Below are 18,809 nucleotides of genomic sequence, written 5' to 3'. Positions count from 1 at the left end.
GTCATACAAAATCTTACCCAGCTTCATTTAAAAAGTCTTTAAAAAATAGATTTAAATTAAACGAAACAAAGTAAATGTATGAAAATCTTTTTATTTGAATGGAGAGTTCCATTTGCCCAGAGAGCCATAAGCAGAAATATAAGCACTATGCCAGACCTTGAGGTGAAACTCGGATTCAGAATGATTCTCCAACTCAAGTGCAGAAAAAAGAAATTATATACTCCACAAGGATAATGTCGGAAAACAGAAAACATTGATAGAAAAGTTATTCCAACTGGAACAGTTCATTTTCCAGAACCTTGGAGGGGAATGGCAGTGAATGTGGCAGTTTTGTCCCCTAAAACCCTTTACTACAACTCAGTTTGCTTGCAACATGGAAAAGCCCTCACCTTGTACCGTTTTACCTGAAAATACAATTCAACACTTGAAATTACGATTGTACCTTGATGATAAAAGTGTCTTCCATACATTTTAAAAATCACCATCAGTGTAAATCCGATGTTAATGACAGTAACTGTTTACAACATAATATGCTTTGCAAATGCTCCTTTATCGCAAGATAAAAAGATAAACTTCATAGATTTTTAAACAAAAGAAGTCAAGAGGAGTCATTCCACCCAAGTCAGAAAAAAACCCATGTGGACCTCAGGCAAACAGGAAGCCTTAGAAAAGCCCAATGCTCTCAATTCTAGTATCTATATTTTGCAGGTAAATATAACAATTCTTCACCTAAAAAAAAAATAATCAGAAGTCCGTTCAGACTGAACACAAAACTCAGGGAGAGTTAAAGATGATTTGCTGATAAACCAGGGGGGGGAAAAAAAGATAACCGATGATTTGATACAACTCCATTGATTCTGGATGTAAATGCAAAATACCTTCCTGTCGTCAATGTTCAATTTTGAATATTTTGTGATTCAGAAGTTCTTCATTATTTGTTTAATTTTCAGTGTGGGGGAAATCCGGTGTTCTGCTCCTCGGTGGGGTCTTCCATTCACGGAAAAGCAGTGTTTATTCTGTAGCTTGCGTTTCTTCGGCCGGATGTTTGGTGGCGTTTTCTGCTGTCTTTAAGGCCTAGAAAGTTATACTCAACGTCACGCAACTAAAACAAGTCTAAAGATCTGTCTGCCATTTATGTTAGACACAAAGAATAACCTACCTTCTTTTTCTTTTTTTTCTGTGTTTTACGACTTGCAGAGCTTTGTAATAAAGTCTGTAAAACAGTTGCAAAGTTAGAACATCTGACTCAGCACATTTTACAGTGAATCTGATGAAGTCCCAACCTTAAGTTCTGGGTCCTGTACTTCATACGTTGACTTGTAGAGGTCGGGATCAAACAGTCCGTTGGTGATTCTGTGAGGACCGTTTGCCATCAGCAGCACTGTGAACTTGAACTGAGCGACAAACTCTCCTGAGAATAGACACACGGACAATGGCTAAGAAGAAAAACCCATAGAGGTAAAATACATCAAAGAGATGGCAAACACTCACCCTCCTTCTCCTGCAGCACGCTAAACGGCTGCAGCAATTCACGTTTTGCACATTCCACCACACCCAGACGGGCCTTCGACTCATCCTCAAACGCCCTGATTAAAAAAAAAAAAAAAAAAAAAAAATCAACCAGGTTTGTTCTTTCTTGATTAACATTTAAAAATTTTCACTTTCCTGAAAGCATCCATACCTGAGAGTAAATGGCATTGCGTCGAAGCGGCGTTCCACTTCGCTGAAGAACATACGGGACGTTTTCATCTTCAAGCCGTACTGCTTGCTGGGGTCCCTCTTGTAAATGGTGGTCCTCAAGCCTCCGTCTCTGGCCTGATTCAATATAATAAACAAGCATAAACCACTTTAGCTGTCTGCTCGTGAGACAACACGCGTGTCTACTGCAGCAGACACACAGTCAACAGTTGGATTCAAGAGTAACCAGCAACACAAGGAAATACTGACCTTCCCCTCACCAGTGCTGATCAACACATCCACGGCGTACACTTCATGTACCTCAAATTCTGCCTTCTCATGGTCCTTCCTTACAAACAATAACAACTTAATAACAACACATCTGACCAAATGCGGACAACGGGGAAGTGTCTTTGGGTTTTTGGTGATGATTTTTAAATCTTTTGTTCAGGCCGCTGACAGGATGAGAAACACACTGGATTAAAATGATTAAAACCCCACAGGACTGATTCTCTCTTAATATTAGTCTGTAATACTCCGTTCTACTCAAAGGCACCTTTGTTGGTCTGTTGGGTTCTGAATGATGGTCTTCTCTCCATCTATGACGTGTTGCTTGAGTTGGTGAGACAGCATACCTTTGAGAAAGAGTCACAGAGACGGAGAGAAAATCAACCATGTCCATCAAAATGGCCTCTTCAGAACAAAACACAAGCACTTCCAAATGTGACCGAGCTGCTCACCTTCGATCGCTGAGCATTTGAATGACTGAGCTATTTTGTTCCAGGCTTCTGTTACTTGAGCGTTCTGAGAAACAAGAAAATATAATACACACGAATCATGAATTCCATTTTGGACAATTTGATAGCTAAAGGCTGAAAACACCAAGTGTTTACCTCTGCCAAACAGGATATGTGTTTCACAGAGATAAGATACCATTCATGACATAAACTGGTTACAATAACAAAAAACAAGCAGGAAAATTTGGGAGCGAGCAGATGGAAATAAACAGTTCTATGTACCTGATTGCCGGGTTTCACAAGGCGGAGAGCTGCTTCAGCACACAGATGAGCCGCTTTGATGACGTCAGCTTTCCGGCCTGTGATGAGGTTCTCCTAAATAAGAGACAAGAAGAAGCTGCAGCACGAAAACAGACTGAACACAAAACTACATTTCAAAAATAGCCTTTACCTTACTGGCTCCCACCACAAAGCTGTGAGCCACATTAGCAATAAAGCCGTCAATGTGAACCCCAAGATCTCTACAGGAAGTCAGAAAAGAAGACAATGAAAGAAATTTCACCGATTGTGCCCAATGAAGTTTACTATGAACTACTACTTAGCTGTAACAAAAATTACAGATACTACACTCAGAAAAACATGTTAACAACATAACTATTACTGCTACTAAACCGAAGGTATTTTCAGCTAAAATACATGGTAAAGTACAACAAAGAAGTCAATGAAACCAGGTGGAGCGCACAGATGTCCCACAAATAGCAACAATAAAACATACAAGCCTGTGTGACCTACTAAACACACATCAAGCAACAAGACACACAACACAGCGAACGTTTCATAGGACACATGTGGCAACACAACAATTAAGATGACACCCGACTTCTTTTCTCGTGGTAAAAGTGCAGAGGGATGAGTTTTTGGATTTAGATGATGGATGACCATCAAAACTAAACTCCAACAAACCAGTCAAAAAAAAAAAAAAAGACTCCTTCTGAAATATGTTTGACCTTACTTGTCGTTTGCCACTGGACAGACACACAGACAAGACCTCATGAAGCAGACAGTGAACAGCAGCAAGGAAATTCCTCACAAACAAGATCACATGGAGGCAAGGGAAGGCAACACTTTTGTGAGACCAAAGACACACCGGGTGAGACATTCTTGGTGCCTACATTTTGACCAGATCGCCATCTTTTAGTGTGTAGTCAGGGTCACTCTTCAGGGGAGAGAAGTGGCAAACACAGTTATTGACTGAGACGCTGGTGGGAAAGGCAATGCCTGGAAGAAGGAAAAAAACAAACAAACCACCAAATCTTCACTGGAAAGCATCCACAAGTTTAGCAACAACACTATGAAGATGGAGTAGGTAACACCAGGCCCATCTTATAACCTTAATCTATCCTAGCGAGCCACTGTGTTTGAAGCTAAATTATTCCTGGTGTTTGAAAGACCAATTACAGACGAGTGACACACACTTCCTGCATGATTGCATCAAAAAAATCCCTCTGAGGGTCCACTGGCAATCCCTCAAACAACACCAAATTCACTAATGTCTTCTTTGTCCAACCTTTTTTCATTTCCTTTTCTTTCTTGAAGACCTTTCCAGTCTCGGCCATGATATAGGCATCACCCTTCTCACAGAGGCCCAGCACTGATGCACCCGAACTGGCCGACTCCACCACCAGGCGAAGAGCCTCTGGACCAGACAAAAAGCATGTGGTTAAAAGAAACAGATGAGTGTCTAAGGAAGGTAGCACAATTCACATTTTGGGGAAAAAATTATGCTATGGCAAAAAAGTACTAAAACTTTATGCATGTAGGGAAAGATCAGCATAGGTTGCATTTGTCTTGCATATCAACCTAGCAAATAAAAGATATGCAGAGCACCTGAAAATGTTCACATTCCTTAAAACACTTAAAACACACTGATTTCAGTAACACATCTTATGAGAATCTAATAAAGTTAAGACGTGGAATCTGTCCATTTGTATAGATTATGTGTCAACACAAACAATAATTATTATTTCAGTGAACACTGAAGCTCTATCCGAGTTTGCATATCAAACTGACAGGTCAACATCTTGAGCCAAATTAGCTGGCTAGCATTAGTTAGCATCCCACACCGGCGCAACATTTCAGCAACAGTGAGACTAGCCTGACCTAAAGCAGCTGCACCGCGGGCTGCATATATGCGGCTCGCATGTTCCCACATGGCTGCTGCGGCTGTGTGGGAAACCTAACATTAGCATGAGAGAACGGCTAAAGTTAGCATGCTAGCAGCGGTGGCTGCTCAATTCCCTGCACTTACGGTTTGCGATGTCACCACCCATTTTGTACTTGGTGACCACAATGTCTTCGGCTATCGTCTGCTCGTGCTCGTCGTCTGACATCTTGGCAGTCGAATTTCAGTCGCCTATCGACCAAATACGGCGGTGATTCCCTGCAATTCAGTCGCTGCCTACGCTAACCAGCCTCCGGCAGCTGCCCTCTAAGCCCCTCCCACTTTAAAGCGCCTGTATGACGTCACGACTACCCCGACCCGCCAAAAACGCAGCATGAAGCACATCTGAAAATATGAATCACTCCAGTGCTAACCAGAAAATACATAATTATTTAATGATATGTGTTTTATGCAGAAAAATGATCATTTAGTAATGTCAATATACTTAAATGAATTTCAAGTGACTTAGAGTGTGTCCTGACATTTCAAACCCTAAAGTACAGTATGAAGCACCATCACAGTTGTGAAACATTGTATTGATGGAAAGAGGGCAGGATCGAACAAATTTACATATTACATTGGTAATAGTGCACAGTTAAAAATTCCCTTTAGAGTAACTGAAAATACCTTTTTTATTTAGTAGAAAATGCAGTTCCTTTATCAACAGTAAAAAACTCAAAACACGTTTGTTCTTGAACGGAGGCCTCATTGTTCATTACAAAATGTAAACAGTAAAAAATATATAGCTTGTGTTAGTGTTTAAATGATGAGTGCAATCTTTTCTGGAAACCCCCCAACTCACAGGCAAAGGTAGGAAATATAAAGTCAGGCCATTTAGGTCAGGTCTTTGATCAGACCATTAAGGGAAAAGAATCCACACATGGTTGGTAGATGAAATTGTGTTAAAGGCAACACGATTTACTTCAGAATGCTTATCTGCTTTTGTTTTTCCTTCATGAACAGAGGGCAGTATGCGATGTGTGTAAATGTTCTTCAGGTGGGCACGGCGTTTGGTTTGAGGAACATTCTGCTGTGCCAGTAGTTCGGATTGTCAAAAGATCTGTCAACAGCTGCAGGTTCCCCCAACCCAACCCCAGCTCGAACTCTGACATAGGCGTCAAAGCCAGGTGTCTGTGCTGGACCTTGCCTCGCTGCACTGTCCCCTTCCTTCTGGATGTTCTGATACACTGCCGCATCTTCGGGTTGAGCCGACGTGATGGAGTCCATGTCTTCATACTCATACAGCTGGCCGTTGTCCTTTCCCTCTATTTTTACCGCCTTCATCTGTTGAAGAACTTGTCGCAGCTTCGGTTGTTGATTGGTGTAGTGGTAGATACTGTCCTCCACGTATCCATCGACCTCTTCATCCTCCAATTCTTCCACTTCTTGGTCCACCATTGCTTTTACCAGAAGCGGAGGAAGAGGCGGAGCCTGTGCAGGAGGACTGTCTTCTTTATCAATACTTCTGATGTCCATGTATTCATATTTGACATCGTTAGACCCCGGTTGCTCCAAATCAGAGTTGTAGCTGCTCATTGTCTGACTTCTCCTCAGCTCCATGGACGGAATGGTGTCCACAGAACACGCTGTCATTTGGGACGATGTGGAGGACGTGCGCTTTTTGTTCATCTTCATCCAGTGGCCGTTGTGCCTGGGCGAGACACTGTTGCAAGCTTGTTTGTTCATGTATTCGTATTCTTCATCATCTGGATCATTCAACAGACTGGACGAATGAGACTTCCCTATCCTCCCAGGGATGCCTCGAGATGTGGAAAGTAGGGTATCTGCAGATGAAAGAAAGATGTTATTAGATTAGAGGACAACATCTGGACAATCTGACAAATGTTAACTTTTTATAGATGACATTGAGGTCAACAGTGGCTCAAGGATGGGTCAAAGAAGATATGATCAGCTTCCAGGCTCCCTTTTTCTAAATACTCTTGGCTAAATAGGCCAAGAAAAGTCTAAATGATGAAGTTACCTCTCTTTGGGCTGTCCCCTGGAAGTACATATCCATTCTGATCTTCTTCCTCCATGTCTGGGGATGGAGTCTCTGGCGGACCACAAGACATACTGTCTCTTTGTGACATGTAAGCGCTGTCCTGGCGATTACGGTGTCTTTTAAGGCTCCCTGACAGGGAAACATCCTCACTCCTCTCCATGTCCACTACTGTGCCACATCCCTCCGAACTCTCTGACATCGTGCGCCCCGAGTTTAGCCGAGAACGCGAAGCCCAGACGGTCTGCACCCCATTAAATAACACAGATTTGTGTTAGCAAAATGAGAATTGTGGCAGATTACGATGATGATTGCATTTTACTTACGACGTTGTCAACACCCGGGGTCATGGGCAGGTATCCTGCCACATTTGATGAGGAAAGAACCACCTTCACAGAGAGGACAGATGTGAGGTTTGGGAGGGAGGGACAGAAAACCGGGACACAACATTGACAGAAAACTTCTCACTTTGTAAGTGTCCATCTTTGACAGACGACTGAGAGTTCTGTTCTGAGGCACGTAGTAGGGGGCTGGGGCGAGGCCACATTCCTCATCCTCCTTCTCCTGATTCATCATCTCAGTGTCCACAACTTCCAGAACATCCAGGTCATCTGCATCCAGAACATCTGCACTCCGTTGCACATGTTCATCTGTGTCCTGTTGGCTGCAGTCCTCCTAGTGGACACGGGTAAGTTACAGCAATAATACATCCACACAAAAGAAAGATTCTATCTACTGGAGAAAGTGAGTCTCTCTTACTTTGATCACCAGATATCGCGGTGGATCTCTGGCCATTCTGGTAAATTCATTTGCCAGCTCTTTGAATGTTGGTCGGACGTTTTCGTCCACCATCCAGCCTGGACATTAAAAAATAAAATATTTGTTGGATGCTTTTCTTTGTCAGAAGCAATACACAGCCTTGAATTCGACAATATGGAATTTGAGCTACAGCTAATATTTAGCACATTAGCACGATTCTGCTGGATTAGAGGTGTCATATCACACAGAAACCAATTAATGATTGTCCGCCAAATTTGACTTTTGAGAAAAATATGTTTATTTCCTATTTTATACCACAGTAAATGGACCATCTGACTGACTAAACACAGAGATTGGCTAAAAGTTTTAATGATTTCAAAAGGAGACCATTGTACTCACACTTCACCATGACCATATAAACATCGATCGTGCAAATTTGAGGCTGCGATAGCCGTTCGCCTTTCTCCAGGAGATCAGAAACATCCTGTGGGCGCATTGTGTTGTATGGCTCTGCTCCATATGACATCATCTCCCATACTGTTACACCTAAACAATTGTTACATGGAGGCAAAAACATTTTTGAACATGCTCCATGCTGTCAAACTTCTAACTAAGGTTCTTTTACAACATACCATAGCTCCAAACGTCACTCTGATGCGTGTATTTACGAAACAAGATGCTCTCTAGTGCCATCCATTTAATCGGCGCCTGGACACATAAACAGAAAATGTAATTATGGCGTCCATTTTAACAAAAGAAGGTAAGTTGACTGTTGTTGACGATTCTGTGCTACAGACCTTAGCCTCGTTGAAAAAGTACTTCTTATCATCACGGTGAAGCAGGTCTGCAATGCCATAGTCCGACACCTGAGCAGTGTAATTATTCTTTAGGAGCACGTTTCTGGCTGCCAGGTTCCTATGCACCACCTTGTTCTCCTCCAGATAATACATACCCTGTTGACAAAGAGCAGCATTTGAGTGCCTGGAGACACCCACAAATCCAAAAATGAAGGCTAGCACATTACCTTTGCGATTTGGACACACCAGTTGAGCAGCCTCTGTGGGCTCAGTTTGTTCTTGCAGTTCCTGACGTGCTCCAGCAGGGAGCCATGACTGCTGAGCTGGCTAATGAGCTGCAGGCTGTCCCCAGGACAGATGCCCAGAATCCTGACTATGTTCATGTGGTCCAAGCTTCCTAGGACAATCATGTGCTGCAAGTGACAACCCTTTAGTTACTATTAAAATCAAATACTGACCATCGTATAAAACGCAAGTTGTGTTTTCTCACATCGGTGGGCTTGTTGAATGTCTTCTGTCCAGTGCGATCGTGAATCACCTTTATGGCCACAGGAAGCTTGACCGTTTCCCCCTCAGGAATCCAAATGCCCTGTGAGATAAGACATAAAGATATTTACTCAACAATTATCAAATGTGCAAGAAGCAGTGTGTAAAGTCAACCGGCATTACCTTGTAGACAGATCCAAACACTCCGTTACCCAGCAGCTTTACCGTCCGCAGCTCAGAGGGCTTCAGGATTCGAGCATGAACCTTGGTCCCCTTCTCTCCATGGTCCAGAGGCTCAAAGCTCTAATGGCAGACAAAAAAAAAAAAATCAGGACCAAACAAAAGTGAAACAACACAATGCAGTCCTGAGACTCTGGCTGACCTCCCCCCGTTCCATATATCTCCTCATAGCCCTCTTGCGCCGAATGGCCAGACCTCTGCGGTACAGCACGGTCAGCACGAAAACAGCGAATGAAACAAAGAGAAGGGCGATGACCCCCACCACGATGCCGGTGACCATTTGTCTAATGACAAGAAAAGAAAAAATGATTTCAAAGCATGACAGAAACTGGATTTCCTGGCTCACATATTCATGAAACCCAGTTATTTGTACATCACTACACATGCGGAACTCACCCATACTCTTTAACGCAATCTCCAATTCCTGGGCCGTAGCATCTAAACCGGCAAGTAACAACAAATAGTTAAATTTGAGAAGAACACAAGCACACAAGTGGATGAGATCAGAGACAGACGTATTGCTGACCCTTTGGTACAATTTGCGTGGCACGGTTCACAGCGTCCTTGCTTGTTTGGGTATTTGAAAATGATCTCCTCGCCTCCCATCACACCCTGGGGACAGGAGGAGATGCAGTGCGGGCCGTCCTGCAGGTTGGCACATTCCACACACTCATCGGCTCCCTGTTGGGAAGCAATGTTGGACAGACGACAGCAAAGATACGTCAGACAGGCAAAGTGAAACCAGTGATGGTGCTTCCTCTAGCTGTCAGTTCAGGTCACATACCAGGCCTTTGCAGGTCTCCCTCCCTTTCTGAACCTTACACTCTGGGTGGCACGGCTTACACTCTCCTGATACAGTTGCAAACTCCCGTCTCTCCCTGTAAAGTGACGAAATTTTCCTTTTAAATGAATGCAAACAATTTTGGGGTGGTTCCTAACTGTAATATTATTTTTACTCTATGGAACTAACCCATCTAAGAACATGCAGTCCGGCACACAGATCCCTCCTCTGCTGTACTTCTTGCAGGACATACACTGGTTTGGCCCCGGGCCCCAGCAGCCGTCAGAGGAGCAGAGGGGGTCGCACATGAGGCCCTCACGGACTGTGGGGACATTTAAAGTTATATCTCCACCAACAGGGACAACGCCACTGCTTATCTGCTGCTTACTCACCACATTCGCTTCTGGGCCTGTTGTCCTTGATTTCGATTTTCTGCTGGCTGGGCAGGTGCGGGTTGAACAAGCGTGTCCAGTTGACAGTGTCATGGTAGCACAGCCTCTTGTTTCCCGTTATGTACACAGCGCCGTCGTTTATTTCCCGAAGAGAGCGCAACCCCAGTGAGGTCAGAGAGGGGTTCTTCACCACCAGGAGGGAGTAGCTACTGAACACCAGCCACCAAAACAACACACAGTCATTCAGTTTTGAAAAAAAGGAGCATCACCCCTCAGTGTAATCAACAGAAACAAGCAAAGAAAGGTCCACCACCACCATACAAGACAGCAGGAGAGTCTATCCCATATCTGCTTGTGATACCAAGGCAACAGAAGAAAAGGTTTGTTTGTTGCTAACACTTACAAACAGTAGATAATGTTTAAGAAACTTTATGATGTATTATTGCTCCTTATTATAGTTTTAATCTCCTTGTCCTGGTACAGTGTTGCTGAGTTTACTGCTGCTGTAACACCCACATTTGAGTCAATAATAAATATGACTGACTTGACTAATGTTTGAATTAGCAGAAACAAATGGACTGACAGATTGATGAATATTTTTACAGTTCACAAAATCAGCCAGGAAAATAAAATTGGAAAATTTAGTTTTTAGGGAAAAAAAGTGAAGTAACACCAACAGTTCAGCCCAGACTTCAGTTCAGTTTGATTACTGTGGAATCTTTTATTCCTGAATGAATTAGCTCTTGCTTGCTTTAATTTTTTTGTGTGAACTTGTGGGTGAGGGAGAAACAATAGTGGAAATGATCAAATTCAACACCCCTACTTTGATTTACAAAACATGTCTAAAAGAAAAAGAGCAGGCAGGAAACTAATAAAATGCCACCATCAAACAAGGGATTATTTATTCCCCACTTAATTATATGTGATTAAAGACAGCACATATTTATTTATTTTACCCTACCTCTTTGAGCTTACTCCTCTACAAGGGAAAGAAAGAGATACAAATTCCAAAATGATCAGATTTACATCACGGAACGTGTAGTGAAAGCCACACAATGGCACTAGCATAGTCAACAAGGGAATCAAAACAAGAACAAGGAAGGGGGAAAAGCACTCACTTGTAAAGCTTCCTGCCCTCAATAATTTGGAGGTTGGAGAAGACTGACAGGTCTGACATGTTTGTAGGCCATGACTGAACACTCAGAATGTCTGAAAATGGAGAGGTACAGTGTTCAGCCAAACTACAACATGTGATGATAAGATATTCCAGAGCTGTGTAGCTCCCATTTACCTGTGATCTGTCTCACGGTGTTGAAGATTTTCAGTTTCTCCGGATCGAGCGGCGGCACGTTTTTGTATTTATCACTGTTGAGAGAGGATGAACTGAAACTAGTCTTGGACCTGGACAACAGTCTTCATCAAAACAGAGGGAAATGTGCTTACCCCTCGATCCCGGTCACAAGGAAATGCAGACTGCCCTGAATCTTGGTGCAGTTGATGAAACTGTCGATGTTAAGAGCATCTACAGTTTCTCTGGTTCCACTTCCTGTCCCATGACAAGCTGGTGAGACAGACAAAAATGGGACAAAATATAAATATAGATATAGATATATATACAAACTTACATGGAATCAACCAGCAGAGATGGCGAGCATACACTACATGTCCATCAGTTTACTCATTAATCAAATAAACGACTGACCCTCAGAGGCACGCTTCCTATTGATTATTGTTGCTAAGATATAGCCAGGTGCTTTATTTCCACCGGTTCCCTCTTAACAATCATTAAGATAAATCTTTTGGTGCTTTCTGGAATCAGGTGAGGAATATAATCGAATACCTTTTGGACATAGGCCTTCGCAAGGCTCACATCGTTTCACTCCCTTTTTCTCCACCTCCGTTTTGTCGGCAGGGCAGCTGCTGACGCACGAAGTGCCATCCACCAAAAAGTTGGCTAAACAGAGGAAGAAGAAATTGTCCCGATTCACAACGTGAATTAAATTGGTTGAAAGGATGGAAGCCGATAAAAAGTTAAGGTTCAAACGTCGAAAAATATGTCTAAAAAACAGATGTGTGAAGATGGTTTCTGACTATCTGGCTAAAGAGAAACATTTGTGGGTACTCACGGGGGCACTGGGCCACACATATGGAACCATACTGGAACTTGGCGTTGGGGTTGGGCTCCAGCCTGAATGTGTACTTGTTGTAAATAAGGGCCATGGGGCACTGAGGCACACAAGAGCCCGAGTCGTTAAACCTCCTGCAGGCCTGTAAACCAGCATATATGTCAGCGTTAGCGTTCGCACAGTTAAGAGATGCATTCCCTCTGTCTCTGTCTTTTTGAGAAGAAAGCTGAGGTGTTACTCATAACATCAACAAAGGCTCCCTTTGTGCTGACATCCGCCTGTAACAGTGTTGCCCAGCGATAAATGGAGCTGAGCCTTCATTGATTTTACTGTCTACACCTGTACTTTTCACTGCGACTCTTAAAGGAAAATCTCACAGTGACTCACAAAGCAGTCAGTGTCCAGGGGTCCAGTGCAGCCGCCGGCGCATTCGCTGTGGCAGCACTCGCTGGGGCTCCGGCCGAAGCATCGGAAATTACACTGAGGGGCGCACACGGTCTTTGTCACTGAAAAAGATGATGGGGTTGGTTCACCTCGGCCACAAATGACAACGTTCGTTTTGAAGCCAGGATCAACAGGCTGAACAGATGACAGGGTGGCCTGACCTGATAAACTGAGGTCAGAGGTCAAACCTGGTCCAAAGCGCCACCATAAACTCTGAGGTTTTTTTGTTTTTGGCTGTTCTTATTTTATTTCATGTAGACTTTTGGTATTCTGTCTCCACACCAGGAGTTAAAGTGCTGAAGTCACTTACTGATCTGGCACATGTTCCTCCCTGGACCCCAGCACGGAACGTCTCCACATGCTTCGTGACAAGGTTCTAAAACAGGCAAACAGTTTGTCACCAGAGGTCGGCAGCAGTAACACTTCCCTGTTGACTGTGACTCCACATGCAATGTGACATAACTCACTCTCGGGCCCGTTGCCAAAGATGGTGATGTTGGCTGCTCCATCCTTCACGATGTCCAACCAGTTCACCTTGGGGGCGTAGCTCAGGTCCCTGTTCTTGATGATCTTGACTCCTCCCTGCAGAATCTCTGCGGGCGACACACATACGCATAAACAGCGAAAGACAAATAGCGTCGCAAGCCTGAGCACGCCCGTGACTCATCCCACCAGCCTCAGCCGCTGACTCTTTACGACATCACACACAAACATCCTACAGCTCGTGTTTTACTGACAGTTGAGCGGTTAAGAGCACGGCACGTTTTCCGGCACCTCACATCACAGCTGCTGCCGTGACCTACGCTGTGAAGGTGTGACACCTCCGTGTGGGTGTAAGAGCTCCGACAGGGTGAACTCTTATCTGCTCTCCCACCTCCCTCTGCACACACAATAACTGACTGACTTCCTGCGTACCTGTAAGGTGAGTCAGGCCCAGCTCCTGAAGGCCGTGCTCCCCGTCTTTCCGGTAGTTGATCATTATGGCCAAAGCGTACTGGTTCTCGTACAGCACATTGCCTCTGATGACACGCAGGTTGTCCAGTGGCAGACGGCTGAACTCGTTGATGGCCAACAGGATGTAACCTGTCACCTCCCTGATCGACTGTTGGGTTAAAAACAAACGAGAGAAAGAGAAATCGATCAAACACAGGCGAGCATGAGTGGAATTTCCTGGTAGCAGAGGTGTGCTTTTGCTGTTTTTACAGTCACTCTGAATGATTGAAGAGTGGAATCTTCCACCGGTGCGTGGATGTGACCGTGCTGCTCACCTCAGGGATAAACCTTGAAAGTCTCACCTGCAGGAAGGAGAAGTCCCTGCTGTGCTCCATCATGGTGATCTCAAGGTTGCCCATCACGATCTCACAGTTTGTGTAGATCTTTTTGGTGAGGTTGTACTGGATCTCCGAGGTCCCAGTTGTACTCAGGCCATTCTGGGTGCCAGAACAAACCACTGCAAGAGTAAAGAATGTTCTCGCGTTAATAAGTGCCTTTAATTTGGGCAATGATTAATAATGCGTAAGGGCAGGGTAGGTGAAATTCCGACAAGAAATAAGACTGTTTTGTGATGTTTTTGTCATGGAGCTCCACTCAGCAGGAGCAGACATCAATCCACACGCATTCTTTATAAGGGAACAGCCTTAATGAAGAGAGATTTATTCAATTCACCACAAGACACTCTGTCACGTTCACTCAATACCGCTGAACTGTCTGTAGGAAACAACATGAGGATTGTGTGTAGGACTCTGAGACAAACATGAGGCCTTGTTTACCGTGTGTGGGAGTTCAGCCATTCAGCGTCAATCGAAAGGCTGCTTTGCTATTCAAATGTCAGAATCAGTCGAGGGAAAACCGAGTGAAGATGAAGGCAGGGATTTCAACATGGTTTTGTAACGTCGGGCCCCAAAAACACAAACTTTCCCTTAAAAACAACCAAGTCCTTTAATCTACAGGGAAATCTGACACAGCTCCCTTTATAATTTATCAACCACCACATTTTGTCTTATGGGGCTCCATGTCTGGAATAAAATGTTTACTTTACAAATTCACTTACTTATTTGAGTGGAAGTAAACAACGTTTTTCATATTTTTCTCACATTACAGTGATGTTGCTTTCTCATTTTAAGTTTTTATTTTGGCTGTCTATAATTTATGTAGCGTATTAGATAATTCAAAGTAGCAAAGACTTGATATAATTAGAGAGAAAAGCGGTGGTTGTTTTCAGAATCGACTTATTTTTATTCTTTCCGTAGTTTTTCCTATGATGCTTTTTCAGTCTTCTAATGGTTGTTCAGTATTATTCTCTTATGAATAATACACACACACATACACACACACACACACACACACACACACACACACACACACACATACAAATGCACGCACACAGATACACACAAATCATGCTCAACATGCTCATAAACACATTCCATAACAGTCAAAACAGGGTCTAGTTGAAAAACAGGATTACCTAGAGCATAAAAAAAGGCGAATGATTGTTAACCTATCTCCTCCCGCTCCGTGTGTGTGTGTGTGTGTGTGTGTGTGTGTGTGTGCGTGCGCGTGCGTGTGTGTGTGTGTGAGAGAGCTTGCACACTTGAGGGAGTCTCAATGACCGCCATCCATAAAATCCCGATAAGAATCGTTTTATAGTGTTTCTGAAGATATAGAAACTGGCTCTGAGTCCGTCACAGCCGACAACGGTCCTGACAGTTTTGCTTATATCTAAACTTACTCAACTGTCACACTGACGAATGTGTCTTAGGTTGCTCTGTTTTGTCCTCTCTGTCACAAATGATGATGACGTTCGGGATACTCCAATATGTAGATTCTGGATATAGGACGGCAACTGTGGTTTATTAACAAATAAAATCAGATAAAGCATTTATGAGTTACCCATGAAATGCTCAACAAACGCATTCATTTGATTTCCCCTCCCCCCAAGCAAACACACGGATACGGCAGAAATTATGTCGACTTCATAACAAAAATCTGTCGGACTTTCCACCTATTAGGGTCACTTTTGCATTATATTGCTCATGTTTCCGTCTACGGCTCATTCAACCATTGAGGTGTTTCTGCTGCCAGTTTATGAGCAGCTCAAAGGTGAAGAACTTTATCTACCCCACCTCGGTGATATCAGCGGACGGCCCAAGCTGTTGATTTTACACTATTTGAAATGCTTGTACATGTAGATTCAAGACCTTTTACACAAGTGTGCATTATGTGCGAAGGTGAAGCCGACCCCAGAGTGCTAAATCACTGTGCAGACAGTGTAGTACAGTCAGGGCCAAAGTGGTATGTTAGCTATATAGACAATGCACAAGCTGCAGCTGCGGGAGCTAAAAAAACAAACAAACAAAAAAGACAATCTCAACTGGTTGAGTTGGTTTCCTCTGTCAAAGGAGGGCTTTTAGTGTTGGCAGATGGATCTTGGTGGTAAAAGGGTTGGGGCGTGGGTTTGACAGAGTCAACACCAACGCACACGTGAACAATGGTCCTATTTGAGGTAGAAACAAGTGCACGAAGATGCATCTGCACAAACTGCTTCCTCTGCTCCGCTAACGCTTGCTACTATCGTTTATTACATGTGCAACTCGCAGCAAACATTGCATTGTGCTCAGCACTATAGGTGTAACCTAACACATGATGGAAACATGACAAGGATCAGGTTATGCCCGTTACCACAGTTTCAGTACTTAAACAGAGGAGAGTGAAAATAAAAGCTCCAGGAGGAGGTAAACAAGCTCAGAATCTGTTTGTTTCCAAGCTCAGCAAAGCTGCTGAGACGATAGCTGGGGTAAACAGAAACTTGGCACAGGACAGGAGCAGGTTAGGGACCAAACAGGTGGAACAGATGCCAAAGACAAAGGCCAACATCGTGCACGCCACAGCGCTTTCACTTGTTCACAACCAGATGAGGCGTGTTCAAATGTACTGTTTGCTCCATCGACTCTTGTAAACGGCACCTGCAGAGATGCCTCATGTCACCAACAGAGGCGATGACATGCTTGTTTAGTGAACTCATCAGGTGTTTGAATACCTGGCTAAAGAGCACAGCAGCATCAACAGGTCCCGCCTATGTGATGTTTACACCGAGGTTGTGAAATCAGTGTGTACAACCGAAAGCTGGACAAACAAGTTCTGGTGACGCGTTTGTGTGGAGCAGACAAACAGCAAAACGTTGACAGTTTAAAAAAGCCTTGAGCCTTGACCTCAGTTCGAAACTCTAAAGCATCCCCGATGTTGACAAAAACAGATTAATGAACTCCTGATGACCAAAAAAAACCAACAATATGAGCAGTAAAATCCAGCTAAACACATGGATTCAATACCAGGACTGATGCTGCCTTTAAAGACAGTTTTAGCCTTGGTGCGTGTATCACTGGTGAGGAATGTATTTGTAATAAAACACACGCGCGCGCACACACACACACACACACGCACGCACTATTGACAGAGAGTCTTTGTCAGGACTAGTGACCACTGTTTTACCTACAGGTAAATACATCCAAAGTAAACACTTCCAGGTAACTCCTTTTGCTCTCCAGCAGCGCTTGACTACTGTAAAACATCTGACAGTAGATCAGACTGATCTGAGATTGTCTTGCTTTACATTTCAGATTCAGTGACCTATTAAAGACCTGAAAAAGAATAGGAGGTTGTACTAGAAACACACAGGCGTCATTGTTGACCCTCACTACCTGAAACAAGACGATGTCGCCTTTCAATACCGTGGAATTACTTGTGAAACCACATATTTTGAAGATGGGAGCAATACCCGCAGAGCAGCGGGAGAGGCGCGGGTGACGCACCGCAACAGGTTCTAGTGTTAGAGCTTAGTGAGGGAGGACAGGTGTGTGTGTGTGTGTGTGTGTGCGTGCGTGTGTGTGTGTGTGTGCGTGCGTGCGCGCACCCACCTTGCTGCGTCTGCGCCCTGCACAGAGCGCACGGCAGCAGGACACACAGCAGCACCTGCTGCACCTTCCTTACGGCGGTCATCTTCACGTCACTTCTCCAAGGCTTTGGAGGTCCTGAACACCCACATTACCCCCGAAAATGAGCCTTTGTGTCTGCGAAAACAAGCGCCTCTCAGTCCGGCTGCGTCCGCTTAGACGGGCTAAATCCACAGTCAATTTAGTCCAGTCGGTTTTAATCCGTTTCCGTTGGTTCTTGTGTCCGATTAAAGAAGGTTAAATCCGTTCGGAAGACGGGAGCTGCCCTTGTTCGCTCGGGTGGACTCTGACAGCCGCCCGCTCCGGTTTGTCTGACATGAATCACTACAGCTCCGTGATTGGAGCGCAGCGCGCAGCCAATCAGAGCCGGAAGCGACTGCACTGATTTATGGGAGCGTAGAACAGCTTTAACAGAGTTTTGAATGATGCGTCCTGAAACAGACAACTAGAGTTTATTAAAAAGTGCAAAACATGAAATAACTACTCATACAACATCCAGAAAATGTTTCAGGAGAGAGGGAGAGGGGGTACAATCACACGTCAAAATGCAATAAATCGGTTCTCACACAACTTAATGTCCAATCACCTCAAACACAAGTTTACAGTTTAAACCTTCCTTCATCACTTCCCAGTCATCTGTTTTGGGATTCAATTACTGCTGCTGTTGTTATTGGTGCTGCTGCTCCCACTGGTACATTTGCCTTATCATCAGGTGTCAATATATTGTAGCGTGTTGGGGAGGGTCAGAGTGGGCAATTCCCAGCATGCTTTGTAGCAGTGTGTTCTGTGGGTTCAGGTTTGTGTTAACCCTGTTTTTATTTGTTTTAAATGTTCTCCTTTGTGACTTTCAATGTTGATGTTCTATTTATTGAGTTCTGGTCGTTGAGTTATGTGTGTCATTGAGTTATGTGTGTCATTGAAGGCTTCCCTTTGTTCGTGTGTTTTCTGGGTGTGTTTATTAAGTGACTCTTTCTGCAATCGAATAGCAGAATAAGTTGGCAGAAGTCTGTGTCTGAGTTCTTCCGCAATCCAGAACCCGAGCTCGCCACAATATTAATGTTCATCTGTGGTTTTTCTTCCGGTTTCTTCTTCACCACAAAAAGTTTTTTCCTGACCCAGTTTGAGGATCTAAGGACAGAAGATACCACGTCTGCACAGACTGTTTCAATTCCTACTCAGTTTTGAACATTTATACTAT

General features: G+C 43.9%; 2 protein-coding genes across 3 annotated transcripts; both read right to left on the bottom strand.

Moving 5' to 3' along the window:
* Positions 1–71: 71 nt before the first annotated feature.
* Positions 72–4,922, bottom strand: pa2g4a (proliferation-associated 2G4, a). Its single transcript, XM_003973203.3, has 13 exons — positions 4,723–4,922; positions 3,982–4,110; positions 3,587–3,692; positions 2,866–2,935; positions 2,697–2,789; positions 2,418–2,481; positions 2,234–2,312; positions 1,948–2,026; positions 1,682–1,815; positions 1,492–1,586; positions 1,284–1,411; positions 1,160–1,213; positions 72–1,074 (listed from the first exon to the last, which is right to left on the bottom strand). The coding sequence occupies exons 1-13, from the start codon at positions 4,802–4,804 to the stop codon at positions 1,012–1,014; spliced, it is 1,176 nt and encodes a 391-aa protein (XP_003973252.2). The 5' UTR covers positions 4,805–4,922; the 3' UTR covers positions 72–1,011.
* A 228-nt stretch (positions 4,923–5,150) lies between these two features.
* Positions 5,151–17,921, bottom strand: erbb3a (erb-b2 receptor tyrosine kinase 3a). 2 transcript variants are annotated; one of them, XM_011613779.2, is made up of 29 exons: positions 17,576–17,921; positions 13,955–14,109; positions 13,575–13,761; positions 13,127–13,252; positions 12,970–13,035; positions 12,603–12,721; positions 12,216–12,357; positions 11,930–12,043; positions 11,533–11,650; positions 11,381–11,454; positions 11,208–11,298; positions 11,051–11,068; positions 10,090–10,298; positions 9,887–10,019; positions 9,701–9,794; positions 9,443–9,597; positions 9,313–9,354; positions 9,059–9,200; positions 8,860–8,979; positions 8,681–8,779; positions 8,418–8,603; positions 8,191–8,346; positions 8,026–8,101; positions 7,793–7,939; positions 7,394–7,491; positions 7,103–7,309; positions 6,961–7,023; positions 6,617–6,878; positions 5,151–6,419 (listed from the first exon to the last, which is right to left on the bottom strand). In XM_011613779.2, exons 1-29 carry the CDS (start codon positions 17,655–17,657, stop codon positions 5,629–5,631), a joined length of 4,272 nt encoding a protein of 1,423 aa, XP_011612081.1. In that variant the 5' UTR covers positions 17,658–17,921; the 3' UTR covers positions 5,151–5,628. The 2 variants fall into 2 exon arrangements, with proteins under 2 accessions (XP_011612081.1, XP_029682421.1); XM_029826561.1 differs by lacking the exon at positions 11,051–11,068.
* Positions 17,922–18,809: the final 888 nt, after the last annotated feature.

This window comes from Takifugu rubripes, chromosome 19 (genome assembly GCF_901000725.2).
Source record: "Takifugu rubripes chromosome 19, fTakRub1.2, whole genome shotgun sequence".
Classification (NCBI taxonomy): domain Eukaryota; kingdom Metazoa; phylum Chordata; class Actinopteri; order Tetraodontiformes; family Tetraodontidae; genus Takifugu; species Takifugu rubripes.
This window is presented reverse-complemented; position numbering and strand designations above follow the sequence as displayed.

Coding starts and splice junctions, on each gene's coding strand:
- pa2g4a (XM_003973203.3), bottom strand. CDS start 4,804: ATGTCAGACGACGAGCACGAGCAGACGATAGCCGAAGACATTGTGGTC. Junction 2,027..2,233: donor AACCCAACAGACCAACAAAG/GTGCCTTTGAGT, acceptor ATTGTTTGTAAG/GAAGGACCATGAGAAGGCAG. Junction 1,075..1,159: donor AGAAAAAAAAGAAAAAGAAG/GTAGGTTATTCT, acceptor ATAACTTTCTAG/GCCTTAAAGACAGCAGAAAA.
- erbb3a (XM_011613779.2), bottom strand. CDS start 17,657: ATGACCGCCGTAAGGAAGGTGCAGCAGGTGCTGCTGTGTGTCCTGCTG. Junction 11,651..11,929: donor CGAAGGCCTATGTCCAAAAG/GTATTCGATTAT, acceptor CTGTCTCACCAG/CTTGTCATGGGACAGGAAGT. Junction 6,879..6,960: donor CCCCGGGTGTTGACAACGTC/GTAAGTAAAATG, acceptor AATGGGGTGCAG/ACCGTCTGGGCTTCGCGTTC.